This window comes from Chaetodon trifascialis, chromosome 3, assembly GCF_039877785.1.
Source record: "Chaetodon trifascialis isolate fChaTrf1 chromosome 3, fChaTrf1.hap1, whole genome shotgun sequence".
NCBI lineage: Eukaryota > Metazoa > Chordata > Actinopteri > Chaetodontiformes > Chaetodontidae > Chaetodon > Chaetodon trifascialis.
This window is the reverse complement of record NC_092058.1, coordinates 23,807,141-23,819,974: the sequence shown is the minus strand read 5'-3', so window position 1 is coordinate 23,819,974 and position 12,834 is coordinate 23,807,141. Positions and strand designations below refer to the sequence as shown.

At 42.2% G+C, this 12,834-nt stretch overlaps 1 protein-coding gene across 4 annotated transcripts in view; it reads right to left on the bottom strand.

Annotated features, from left to right (window-relative positions):
* sema3fb (sema domain, immunoglobulin domain (Ig), short basic domain, secreted, (semaphorin) 3Fb) overlaps window positions 1-7,584 on the bottom strand; it is a 59,249-nt gene extending 51,665 nt beyond the window's left edge. For 2 of the 4 annotated variants that reach the window (XM_070958695.1, XM_070958694.1), the window contains exons 1-2: window positions 7,171-7,584; window positions 4,978-5,142 (exon numbers count right to left, since the gene is read on the bottom strand). In XM_070958695.1, coding sequence (XP_070814796.1) covers window positions 4,978-5,095 — 118 coding nt within the window. In that variant the 5' untranslated portion in view covers window positions 5,096-5,142; window positions 7,171-7,584. The remainder of the gene's footprint in view (window positions 1-4,977; window positions 5,143-7,170) is intronic. The other 2 variants (XM_070958698.1, XM_070958697.1) reach the window with 1 other exon arrangement.
* Window positions 7,585-12,834: the final 5,250 nt, after the last annotated feature.

Sequence of the window (12,834 nt, the reverse complement as noted above, 5' to 3'; positions counted from 1 at the left end):
GCCGGACCTCACACCACAGCCTCCTTTTGCTTGAACACGCGCTCTCTTCTCTACATCCACTCAATCAAACTTCAACTGCTTTACACAGTTAAGGATGGCCTCTGGCCAACCAGGACCTAACAATAAAGTGACAGTCTTGACAGCTGGATCGCAGCAGAGTGCAAGTCGTGCCGGACCAAGCTGCGTTTGCACTTAAAGCGCCGTCACCACCCTGCCGACTGTGTTCAATGGTTAACCACGGTGCTACAAATGACTGCTGTGTGCCTGCTAAGGGAGAAAAGTTTTACACTAAATATAACCTGGCTTAGCCACTGTGCAGAGAAGCTGAGGTCTGGGGCAAGGCCAAAGTAATAGTGGTTTTCAATGCTTTGTCAGTTATTACTTTGCTGCCGTGGGATATGGACTCAGCCCTCACAAACAGTAATTAGAGATCACAGCCAAACATCAGCAGTGGTGCCAGACTACCGGGGCAGTGGTTTTGTGGCTTCTACATGTGGTTTGACAGTACTGCAATATTACGGTTAGGACGGAGGTGTGCCAATGTGCTGGAGGTATAAAGCAAATTGGAAAGAGAGAGAGACGGCTAGTTTTAGTGATGATCACCTTCAGCAAATATACAAGTCATATTGTATTAACTTCATGGTGCTTCTAAAGAAACCTTATTATGTTCCTTCAAACAGTCAATATTGAGCAAACACTTGGCTCCAGCCTCAAAAATGCATGACGTCACAGCCACAGATCAGCTCAGCAGTGATAAGAGCGCAAGATAATTCTGACCACTAATGTATGCCTCCAAAGCGTAAAGAAGAAAGTCACCACTGGAATGTCTTGTGTGAATAACAGTAATAACAGTTTAAACATTTACTAACATAAGTGACAGGGCGGCAGTAAAGGGGCAAGCCCAGAGATGAACTGATAGCAAGCTGCTGACTTACCAAAACAACTATTTCACTGTATGAATACACTACTAAGATGCTTTAGCTCACACTTTGAGATCGAATCCTCACGTGTTTTCATTCCTGCATGAAAAGCCCCAAAACACACAAAACATAACTACTGCATAACAAGGGCCAACACATACCAGAATGCCTGGCATTTAACCCCAAAGGGGAGTTTCTAACCCTCTGCGCTACCACCCACCCACACACACACTCTCACCCGATATAGACTTAAGACTTTGCTGAGGGGTAAAAATAGGAGCCTGCTGTTAGCCCTTCACAGGAGGGCGTGCGGATGAGAAATATTTGGAATAATGATGAGCAAGAGCCGCTTCCTTTCACTGCCACCTGCCCTGGCAGCGGTGAGCTTGTGTGTTGTGGCAAATTTGACCCACATTCTGGTGTGGTCTCTGTGGATTTGGCCTTGTATGTACTCAGTGGGAGGAGGGGGCCGTGCGCTGTAATCCTATGTGCTGTTGTGGTATTCAAAGGACATTTCCTTTTTACTGAGAGACCATGATTCCATTGCTGTAGTTGTCAGAGCAGGCGTTTCATATTTCATGAACAGCAAGTGAGAAAAGGTGAAAGGTGCAGTGTGTTAGTTCTCACGCGGCTCCACCCTCAGCTGTAGATTGCGTCTGCATGATTTTTCAATGTGATAATTTATTACCATGGAGATTTTTGATCCTGTGCCTCTGTTCATTCTGAACCAGTGTTTACCTGCTGTCTGTTTATCTGCAGACAGAGAAAAGCCATTGCTTAAAGATCTCTCCAATTACCCAGTTACACCTTCCTTATAGACAACTGCATATATAGCATGGACCGAGCCTTGCTTCAGTTGTGCATGCACTTGCATGTGGCACAATGTTTGGTGATGACTTTGAGAGAATGAAGTTGTGGCAGCCCAGATGAGGCAGAGGTTTATGTACGGTATGAGACATAATCATGGATTTAGATTTGGATCTGCTTAATGCATGAACTCAAACATGCCATAGGGGGAAAGTGGGCCAACAGCAATAATGTTGCACTTTTAGCAAAACTTCCCTCTGGACTGCTTTGTCCATTCAGAAAATGTGACGTTTTCTTACATCACAGTGTGATATACATGCAAGAATCTAAAAAAAAACTGCACATATAAATCAGTCGACCTCTTCGTGGATTTACACCACAAAGGCATGTACATGACTTAGGAGTCTCACGGAGGCGATGCTCTCACACAATCCTTTCACATGCAAAGTGTTCACATTCAGTGTTTCACTTCAGTGATGGACGGCTTAAAAAACGGGCGCATTTGCTGGCACTAAATTTGAACGGATTTCAAGCAAGAATGATGGATTTACTATACACTACACTATGCTATACCATACAACACTTCTGCTCCTGTACACAAAGAACAATTATCGTCAGTAAATTCAAAGAGAACCTACAGAACCTACAGAAGTTGCCAAGTTGTAATAGTTTCATCGCCAAATCATCACAAAACGCTGCCACTTACATCAGCAACTATTTTGATACTTGCTCAACTGTGTATATGTCATTTATGACAATAAACTGAATATATTTGGGTTTTAGACCGATGGCTGAATAAAATAAGTCATTTGAGTATCACACCGAGCTGTGGGACATTATAACAGACATGTTTTGACATTCCACAGGGAAAACAATTTATAGATGAAAGAAGAAAAAGAAAAAGAGAATAATTGGCAGATTCATCAATAATGAAGATAATTGTTAGTTACAGTCCTAATTGAAATACATTAAAGAAAAGAAAATCTATGATTCTGTTCCTGACTTCACTCTGTACTTTACTACTAGGCCACAGTATTCTTATATTTCATGCCAGGAGTCACTCTGAGTGTGAGTTAACTCAAACTAACAGATTCTCAGCAGTTCCAGGTTGACTTTTTAATACGATTCCTCTCCTGGGGGTTGCTGGCGACGGCAGTCTTGTCTCAACTAGCCTTAAAACGACAACTGATTATCGATGGCACATTCGTTTCACTCCCACTCCGCATTCTATGAAACACTCTGTTTGCTCATCTGACATTGATTACACCTATTTGCTGTCTAAACTCAGTCTAAACTGAGGCAGACGCCTTTCTTCTTGCTAACTCTGCCCTCTCTCCTCGGCTTATTACCACAGAAGACATGATAAGCCTGAACAAAGTCTACTTCCAAGGTTTATCCCTCAGACTTTACAAACTTTAATCTTACTGAGATGTGTTTATTTTTCACCCTATATCTGCTGAACATTTTGAGACTGTGTTGGCACTTTCCAATACCACAGAAGGCGTTCTCCCTGTCATAAAAGCTGTGCACACTACATGAAGCCAAAGCAAAGCAATTAGATCCCATGATTTACTCTACCTGCTTTAATAGGGAAGCGTGGGCCTCCCAGATGGAGGTCATGGTTCTGAACCTCACTCCTCAACTACCAAGTTAATGAGTTTGGAACATGTGTTTAGCTCAACGTAGAGAGAGAAATGTTCGGCTTTATAGCAGCAATTTAAGTTTTTCTTCACAGTGTGACCCGCTGTCATAATGATCAATAATTATAAACAGGGGACTGGTAATTAACACATTCTTTCCCTCAGTCTCATGTTAAAAGCCTGCATATTGTCCACGCTTGTCTTCATACTGTGTTCCATTAAAGTTGCTGCTCAGAGGCAAACTGCCTTCCCACAACAGCTCAAGCAAAAACTTAACACCATCATGTTGCATCAGGGGAAGTGCAGCCAGCTTGCCAAGGTAAGGACTACATGGGCCTCTCAAAAAGCAATTAAGGAAGAGAGAGTCATAATATTGAATGGAGAGGGGGTGCATTCCTCAGAGAGTGGCAGCAGCAGTAGACTGTGAAATTCATATTGACTGGAGAGGCAAACACACACAGGTAAGCAGGAGAGCCGAGCTTTTTCCACCCTGCTTGTCAGCCAAAGAATAGTGGCTGTAGTCCGCTGCTTTCTAACATATTTCTGGTGAGCTCAGCCCTCCAAACATGCACCTATACAAAAGCACCCGATGAGTCTGCTCACAGAAAAGCCGATCGAGCAAAAGAAAAACACAATTTGCAGAGTTTTTGAAAAACAACACCGCGTTTGTGTAAAGAACTGACGAAAATGATATTTGGAAAATGGAATAAACTGCTGAGCTCTGGATGTGAGTTCACTGATGTGTTAAATCCTACTTGATTAAAGCAGCGAAACGCCTTCAACAATGAACTGTGCCAGTCCACTTAATTAAGTCAACTTGTACTAGGGAGCGCTGGGAAATGGAAAGCAAAGCAAACAGGGCCGCTGCTGCTCGCTGCCTCGGCTTTTCACTGGATGCTAATCAAAGGCTTGATCTCCGAGCAGGACAGGCCTTGGGGACGTCGCTCTGCTTGGCTGATCCTGGCAATTTGCTCTTGATAATACCCTCTCTCACTCTGCACCCCTCAGAACCCGGCAACCCATCTCACCTAATCTGCACGGCAGCTGAAACGCGCAAACACAGCCCCCTAAAGTACACGTCTGTTTCACCAGGGAATAATCACATAATGGCCACAGAGTTATTACATGCTCCTTATTATCCCATCTCGCTTTGTGGCTCCAATTTAGGGATTCTATAATAAAGATGATTGAAGATAAAGACACTGCATTTGATTAACTAAAACAATAATCATGTATATTGTTTCAAAATGAGTATCAAGACACACAAAATACATTCAATATGTGCATCTACTCAGTCCTTGTTTGCATCTTTAATTGTTTGTACAGTATAAGCCAGTGGAAGCATCTGGTGATTATTAAAGTGCCTGGAGGTCTGAGGAGGGGGCAGCAGATGAGAGCTGCGTGATGTATTTCTGCTCTCCTCTGTGGTCGATCATGAGAGTCTGGTTCTTCCTCTGCAAAAACCCTCAGCACTTAGCAAAGCCACAATCGCTCCAATTACACAACTATCATGTCATCATTCACACAATGAGCAAACAAAGTTACGAAAGGACACAAGTTGCAAACCAAGAATGAGGCAAGTGGGAATACGAAAGGAGGATGGCTCCTACCTTTGAAGGAGATGAAGACGCGGGGTGCTGCCAGCGGGTCGTTGATCAATGGGCTCCCGAGAGCGAAGCTGGACAGTGCCAGGAGGGCATAGACCGTCCACAGACCGTCCAGCTGCATGGTCGACCAACCTCCAGTCGCACACAAAGAGTTTTTCAAAAAATGTTCTGCAGGGACAAATGAAGAAAAAAACAGACGTGAGAAAACGCTTTCTCAACTTGACGCTGCAAAAAAAAAAAAAAAAAAAAAGTCGGCCACACTAAATCTGTTTTCATTTATTAATTTATGTGACATGTCAAGTGACTGGCTCCCGAGGGCCCCATCCCTGCGTGTTTTGGTGATGCAGCACAGAGGTGTGGAGATTACACCCAGATCCCTGAGAGCTTCACAAAACTGATGAGTCCGGATGGAGAGGAGCCAAGCTTTGAGAGATGTGTACACACTTCCATTTGGTAAAAATTATGTTTGTTTTTCAGAGTGTGTGCCTGTGTGACAAAACGATGGAAGATCAGATGTAGTGAGAGAAGCGTTTCTTCTGCTCCTCTCCACGCACACAAAACACATTCCTACTTCATGACACTATACGTATGTGCTGCTCTGTAATTATAGGTTCACCTAATGCTGAGTTATACAATGTCCTCACAATGACAGAGACAAAAAAAAAAAAAAAAGTGATCGGTGCAATCTAAATCAAATATTAACTTACTGCTAAAGAGGCCTGCTAAAGGGGTTACAAATGATGACAGACTCAAATGTTAACCACAGTTTAACAAGTCTTCCAAACAATGCAGTGGTGGTCATCAATAAAGTCTGGAGTTAATGAGTGATAGACACCAGGGAGCAACCACAATGATCCACACATATGTCACAAATCATCAGAAAAACCTGTCCAGCAGGTCACCTCTTGTCCCCCTGTCCATTCTCCATCAGATCCACTCGCATTGGGTCAGATGAAACTTCTGTCACCGCAATCGGTTCCCAGAATATCATCGTGAGCTCACAGGTCAGACATTCATAGTTTACAAAACTCTTCTCCCCTTGTTTCTGCTACAAAGTGGACCAGTTCTCCATCTCAAACACACCTTTTGGGACATCAGCAGAGCCAAAGAGTCTTAGCTGAAGTGGTTTTATGAGCATAACCAGCTGTTTAAACCTCTGCTATTTACTGACAATTTGTTAACCATCCAGCTGTTTATTCTGAGGCTGAGGCAAAGTCATTCACACAAGCAGATGAAATCAAACAAGGCGCTGCTCCCAAATGACACTGAGGAGACTGAAAAACACAGAGCGTACTCACATTAAAGATACATATATGTACTCTGAGTCATTTTGTGTTGTACAGTGAATGCATAAGTTCAAGTTTACAGAAGGGTCACTCATGGAAAACCTTTTAAATCCATCACATCAGCTCAACCAGCTTTGCACCGACAGAAGGAAAAGCACATCACATCCACTTACGCTCTCATCTTCATTGTTTGTGCTTGCAAGTTACTAAGCACCACATGTTGGACTAATGTCACGCAACCATTAAAACTTATACACGTAGTCAAAAGCGCAAGTTGGTCAGGGCTCAGCATGTAAAGTTACAACACCACCCTCCTCCTGAATCCTGCTGCTCAGTGGTCAAATAAAGGATCCACAACACAACAGAAACACTGAGGATAATTTGTTACATTTCACAACAACTGAGGCAAATAAGGACTCCTCCGCTGATATCATATAACATGACACTGGGAATAAAATACAACCTCACTGATATATTTTCATCACTATCACTATGAAATAATGATGAATACAAAATGTGTGCAAAAATGTTCAGTGTTGCTGAAACATGATATAGACTGAAATCTGTGTGTAACAGACTGGCAGCCTTGGCTACACATGGACGACAGAACTGTAAACAGTCTGGTGTGGTATTAGAGCGCACGGTAAACTGAAGAGCAATCCAATAAATAGTAATAATGATTCATGTAAGACGTGAGGTTATGCTCTATCGGAAATAAAAATCAAAATGAATAGATATTCTCGTTCAGAGAAAACAAAACAGTCACTGAGGAATGCTCCAAATATTAAAACCAGGAATAAAAAAGCGCGAAGATGCAGACAGGTAGCCTTTGTTTTCTTTTTAAACATTCATAATGAAGCAGGTTGAATAGAAAACACTGAGCAAAAAGCTACAGCACAGCAATGCTTACCTTACTGTTACAGCTTTCCGAATATAACTTCAGATCCAGCCCTGCAAGTCATTGAACAAACCAATTCCAACTGATCGCTCACTTTCGTGTCCAAGTTGAAATCAATAATAACAATAGAAAATCCCGGTGCAGCTTGTGGACAGTCCCTGTGCAGGAGCGCAGTGTCTACCTGTGCACACTGCGTGGTTATTGGCCCCGGAGTTGTCAGTGGAGTACAATGAGAAAATGTTCAAAAGGGAGAAAATGTTTCTCTAGTTCAGTCTTGTGCGAGACCGCGAGGCGAGGAGATATTGTCGCCGCACTACCACAATCAACATCTCGTGGGAAAAGCAGTTGGAAACTAAGTCCCTGTGGCGCAGAGAGGTCCAGGCACGCAGCGTGCGCTCCTCAGGAAACTTGGGCGCTCCCGACTGTATGGAGGCAGGGCGCTAGCAGGTGGATGCAGAGGCCCATTTGCCTTAAACACACCCACAGGGCGGGCAGCGCTGAGCCGAGCCGCCCATCAGCCAGCCGGGGGGAGACATGATTTACCACCGTATAATAGCACTGTGTGCTGGCAGAGGAACATGCTGGAGCAAAGAATGGGGCGTGCTCATCCAAATTCAACACTGGAGTTTCATTATTATCATTATTATCCATTCCTTAAATTACCTTTATTATTATACTAATTGCAAAAATTGTTGTACCACTCTCTAATAAGGCACCTTTATAGATTTATATGTAACCATTCACTTAATCAGTGGTTAATAATTGATTCATTGTAAGGACCACTCTCAAGACATTAGCAATTGGTAATAATGCAGTAAAAAAAATGTTGGTAATCTATTATGCTTGCTTGTTTCTCACATAATAATCCATCCAGGTGCAGGTGCATTTGCTATCGTTGAAAAACATGTAAACCTGCATTACCTGGTTTCTGGGCTACAGAAACAAGCTGTAAACACAACACCAACAAGTTTACAGGTGAACATGCGAGCAATCACAAGATGCAGAGCAAGAGGAGAGTTCATTTTGAGTCATGTCTCTGGAGGTAAGGTTATCTAATGTTATCCAAAACATGTATCAGAGATCGTTATTCATTATTGCAGCAGTGGTTTGGGTTTACTTAACTTTTGCTAATAAAACACAAAAACGAGGTGCACTTTCTGGCCATAATCCCTTTTGTGATGATTGGCCAGATTTCAGGCACTGATTGGGCTACTTGGTGTCTGTCAAATCATGGGCCAGAAAATCAAAACACTGAGTTAAAAGATGCTGAAACACTCTGGACCTGCAGAGACCTGCAGAGTCTGGTGCTAATTCTCTGCTGGTTTGTCACTACGAGCTACGCCTTCCACACACTGTCATTTGTTCAGTATTGATTTGCTAAAGAAATGCAGCTCAGTTGATGATGGTAAATAATAATATTTAGAGATGGTATCACCAGCAGTCACCAGACGCCTGTATTGGCCTTTAGTAAGTAGCATGAAGTAATGTTGTTTTTATGTCACTGCTGTTGCTACTGATGCATATATTGTTTACCAAGATGTTAACAACTTATGCTTTGATGCAAACTGATAAGAGAGAAAAAAAAAACAAACCTCTTGTGTGAATGTCTGCATGTTCAGTCAGGTCTCGTATCCCTTCCACAGCTGCTGTAGTATGGCAGTGTCCTCCACAAAGGAGGTGTTTGAATCAGTCGCCTGTATTTCCATCCTCTATCACTGTGACAACCGGCAAGCTACCATCTGCCACCCACACATGAGGTGTGGAGGGAAAATGCTCAGCAGGATTTGTCTTAAATGGGGCCTATGTGTGCTCTCTCAATCAACAAGTGAGTGAGTGGCTTTAAAATAAATCCTTTCTATGCCTTTTTACATGTTCACAAGTTAATTTTATATCTACCAAAGTTCAACTTTTAGAAGTGTGTATTATAAAGACCATTCACTGGGTAAAAGTTCCATTATATAAGTTTATCACAGCGTTACATTGACTTTATTCCACTGAATATTTGACCTGCCAAGTCAATTTTAGTGACTTCGAGTGCAGACAATGTAATGATTGTTGGCTTCACCTTATCAGAAATTAAAAGTCTTATCTTGGTTATGTACCCACTGATTTGAAAAAAAAAAAAAGGGTGAGAAATGTAATTCATTTGATGGTACACGGAAAATGGCGATTAAAATGCTTAATTTGCTGCTCTATTCAAACACTGATTGGACACTTCAAAGTCACAGAGTTACCGCCTGTGAAGGTTTTCTAAAGCTCATTGAGAAAATTAAACATTTTCCCATTTTTAATCATATTCCATTCAGTGCCCTTTCATACCTGCATTATCTGCCCCTCATTCAATTCAGAGCTTTAAATTACGTGTACTCAATTCACCATTAAGCCCGTCAGGGAGTTAGAGAGAAACTTTGTCGGGTTTTCAGGTGTCGCCTCAAAGGGGTCAAAAGAAGCTGTCCAGCTCAACTTTTCTTCCATATGAAGCCATGACGATGGCTCTGTAGCCTTCACTCTGCAGTCTGACCCGACATAAAGGTTCTTTTTCTGAAGTGACTTGGCAGAAGTCAAAAAGAAAAGGATCCGTTTGATGAGTCCAAGTAGACATCTTCCTCTTTAGGACAACTTATCTATTCAGTAAGGACACGGCAGATTTGTGAGAAGAGGGGCGTCAGCTTCTCCAAAACCACATTGCAACACATTTCTTCACTCAGTGAAGTTTCTGAAAGGAACAAAAAACTAAATAAATAAATAACTAAAGAATTAAAAAAAAAAAATCAGCTGCCAGCACCGATTGGTTACACTTGATTTTTTCTGCATGTTAGTGAGATGTGCACATTACCCAGAAGGACTTTTTGCTCCTAAGTGGTCCTGAACTGTAATATTTGAGATCTAAATCTTGCCAGTGCATGATTCCAAACTGCTGTTGACATCTATCTTAGTGGTGTATGAAGTTGTTTTAATGTTCTGCAGAGGAAGCTGCATTCCAGCTGAGGTGTGAACTGTGCTTTCTGTTGGGCTCTGCCTGCAGGCCATCAACGGATGCCAGATGGTATATCAGCATTTGTGATTCTTACACAGTTCAAGAGATCATCAGTAACACAATCCTGGTTTCAGTGTGTTGAGAGATGTGACATTTTGTTGCATGCTCTAAAGAGGCTGCTTTTTGTCGAACTGTATAAAGTTTCAGCTTCTACCTTGGGCTGGTGAAGTGTCCGTGTGGAGATGAGATTATTCTGCCGCCATTGTTCTTTTTCATCTATTTCACAACTTACTGATTGATCATCTTTCCTTCTTACCTCTTTTTAGACTCAAATATGTATCATAAATAACGTTGGACAGTTACTGAAAAGCAAGCAATCGCTTGTCACATATTACTCACTGTGAAACCAATTACATTGCTCTAAGTATTTAGTTACATTAGACGACTTGCTACTTTACTTTTTTGCCAGCCGTAACTCCATCGCACATCTCCTGTATGCAACATGCATAGAATAGAAAAACAGTGATGGAGGAAATATTAAGGTTAAGAGTTTTGGTGTTACCAGGAGGCACATTTTTCCTATTTTCTGATCGCAACCTGAGATGCTGGACAGACCTTGGCCTTCTCTCAAAAATGTGCATTTAAATCACAGTGTGCTCTTTGTTTCACATTGGCTACGACTGCCTCACTGCCAGGCATCTGAACTGATTCCTGAAAGTATTATGTCTGCAGCTAACACACTCTGTCACACACACACAAACACACCCACATATTTGTGTGCACGTACACATCCAAAAAGCCTTCAAACAAAGCTAAAAGTGCCTTGTTGAGCCAACAAGAAGTCTTAGTAATATTTCAAATTCAGCAGGCAGGTGCTCACCTTGTGCTGCCACCAGATAGGAGAAAAGCTTTGCTCCCAGCACTCTCTGTAGATGATGTCCTCAAAGCTATTAGCATTTAAATGAGAAAAGAAAAGCATCATATCTAGATCACAGGAAAACTCTCAATAGAATAAAACTTGTTCAACAATTCAAGTTGTGTTTAAAACAAACTTTTCTCATCTCCTGAGTGACTGAATGTGAGTGAGTCAGTCACTCAGTTTAACAAGCAAATGAACATATTAGGGAGATGAGAAAGAAGGGGATTTCAGGCTCTCGGATCACGCTGAATGAAAGTATGCAACTCATTGGAGCGGGGATTACAATTCAGTGCTTGGACCACCTTCCTTTTCTCCTACCTGCGGTTGGTGCCTTTGACCAACAGTTTCCTCTGTTGTTTTTGGCAACATGTGGCGCTCCATACACTTCCCAGACTCTGCAGGCTCAACCACACTTTACTGCCAGTCTCGCCCCTCCTGCCCCGGGGAACTACAACCCACACCCGCCAGAATGAAGGAAATGGCTTTGATTTCCTTCCACTTTTCACACATCAAATGGGGAAGGGAACAAGAAACGCATGTTGGTCTTGACCGAGCTGGATAAACAAACTCATGCCACAGTGTGTTTGTATGTGTGTGTGTGTGCGTGCGCATATGTATTTCTGTGTCATTTAAATTGTGTGTGTGTGTTGGACACAATATAACGTGTGTTCAGGAACAGGTGAGTTCATTTCTACCCGTCGCTGTTCTGCATCAGTGTTGACATTATGTGAAAGGTAAACACTCTGTAATTGAATAAAATCACACACCGAGACATCAGCCGGCGGAGAAATAGCCAGCCCTCTTTGAGATTCTCAATACGCCTCTGTTTCCCGAGGCTGGCCGTCTGGGGTCTTTTTTTGGCTGTCACTGTAAAGTTGAGTGGCAAACTTTGAATAAATAATCCATCCACCAAAGTTTGAATGGTGATTTCATTCAGTAGAGACTGGCTCTGATTGTAAAAAAGAAACACAACCAAGTCCTCTAGGTGGGTCATATATGATTCACACTTAGTATGCGTCATACTTCCTCTTCACACCGACTTTCTGGGAGGTACTGAACTAGGACAGAGTTTATTTTGTGCTGCTAGGACCTTTGGGAGAGGTAAAAACTGGATTACATCACTGAACCACTGAAGTGTTTAGATACACATGCCGCAGAAATCATTTTCACACATATGATGATTGTGTATCAGAACTTGTAAAACCAGTTATCTGGGAGGTCCTACTACCATCCCAGGACAATTTAACCATAACATTCACAGAGAAATGGGAAGGGCTCTTACAAAGCCCATTTTTCCAAACAGATTAGCTATGATATTGCCTAATGCTGCATGCCTTCATCCCCTAAAGGACTGGTGTATTTCCCCACCAACAGGACCTTTTCTGCCCACTAAGATTCTCTGTTGTTTATATTAAAGTCTTAGTTTGAATGTGGCCCAAGTCATTCCTCGTTCAATCCATCAATAAGCCAGTTATTCAACCCATAAATTTAAATTTCTACATTTGCTTAAAGGAACACTTTGAGACAAATACAATTATTCCCTTTCGTGCTCAGAGTTAGATGAAAATATCAGTACCACTCTCATACCTGTACGATATGTGGCTGGAGTCAGCAGCTGGTTATCTTAACTGAGCTCAAAGACTGGAAACAGGAAGAAACAGTGAGCCTGGGTCAGTCCAAAGTTAACAAAGTCCCCCTACCATCACCTCTGCAGCTTGCTAATTACCACGTTCTGCTCCGTTTGTTTAACCCCTACAAGAACCAAAGTGTAAAACGTCAG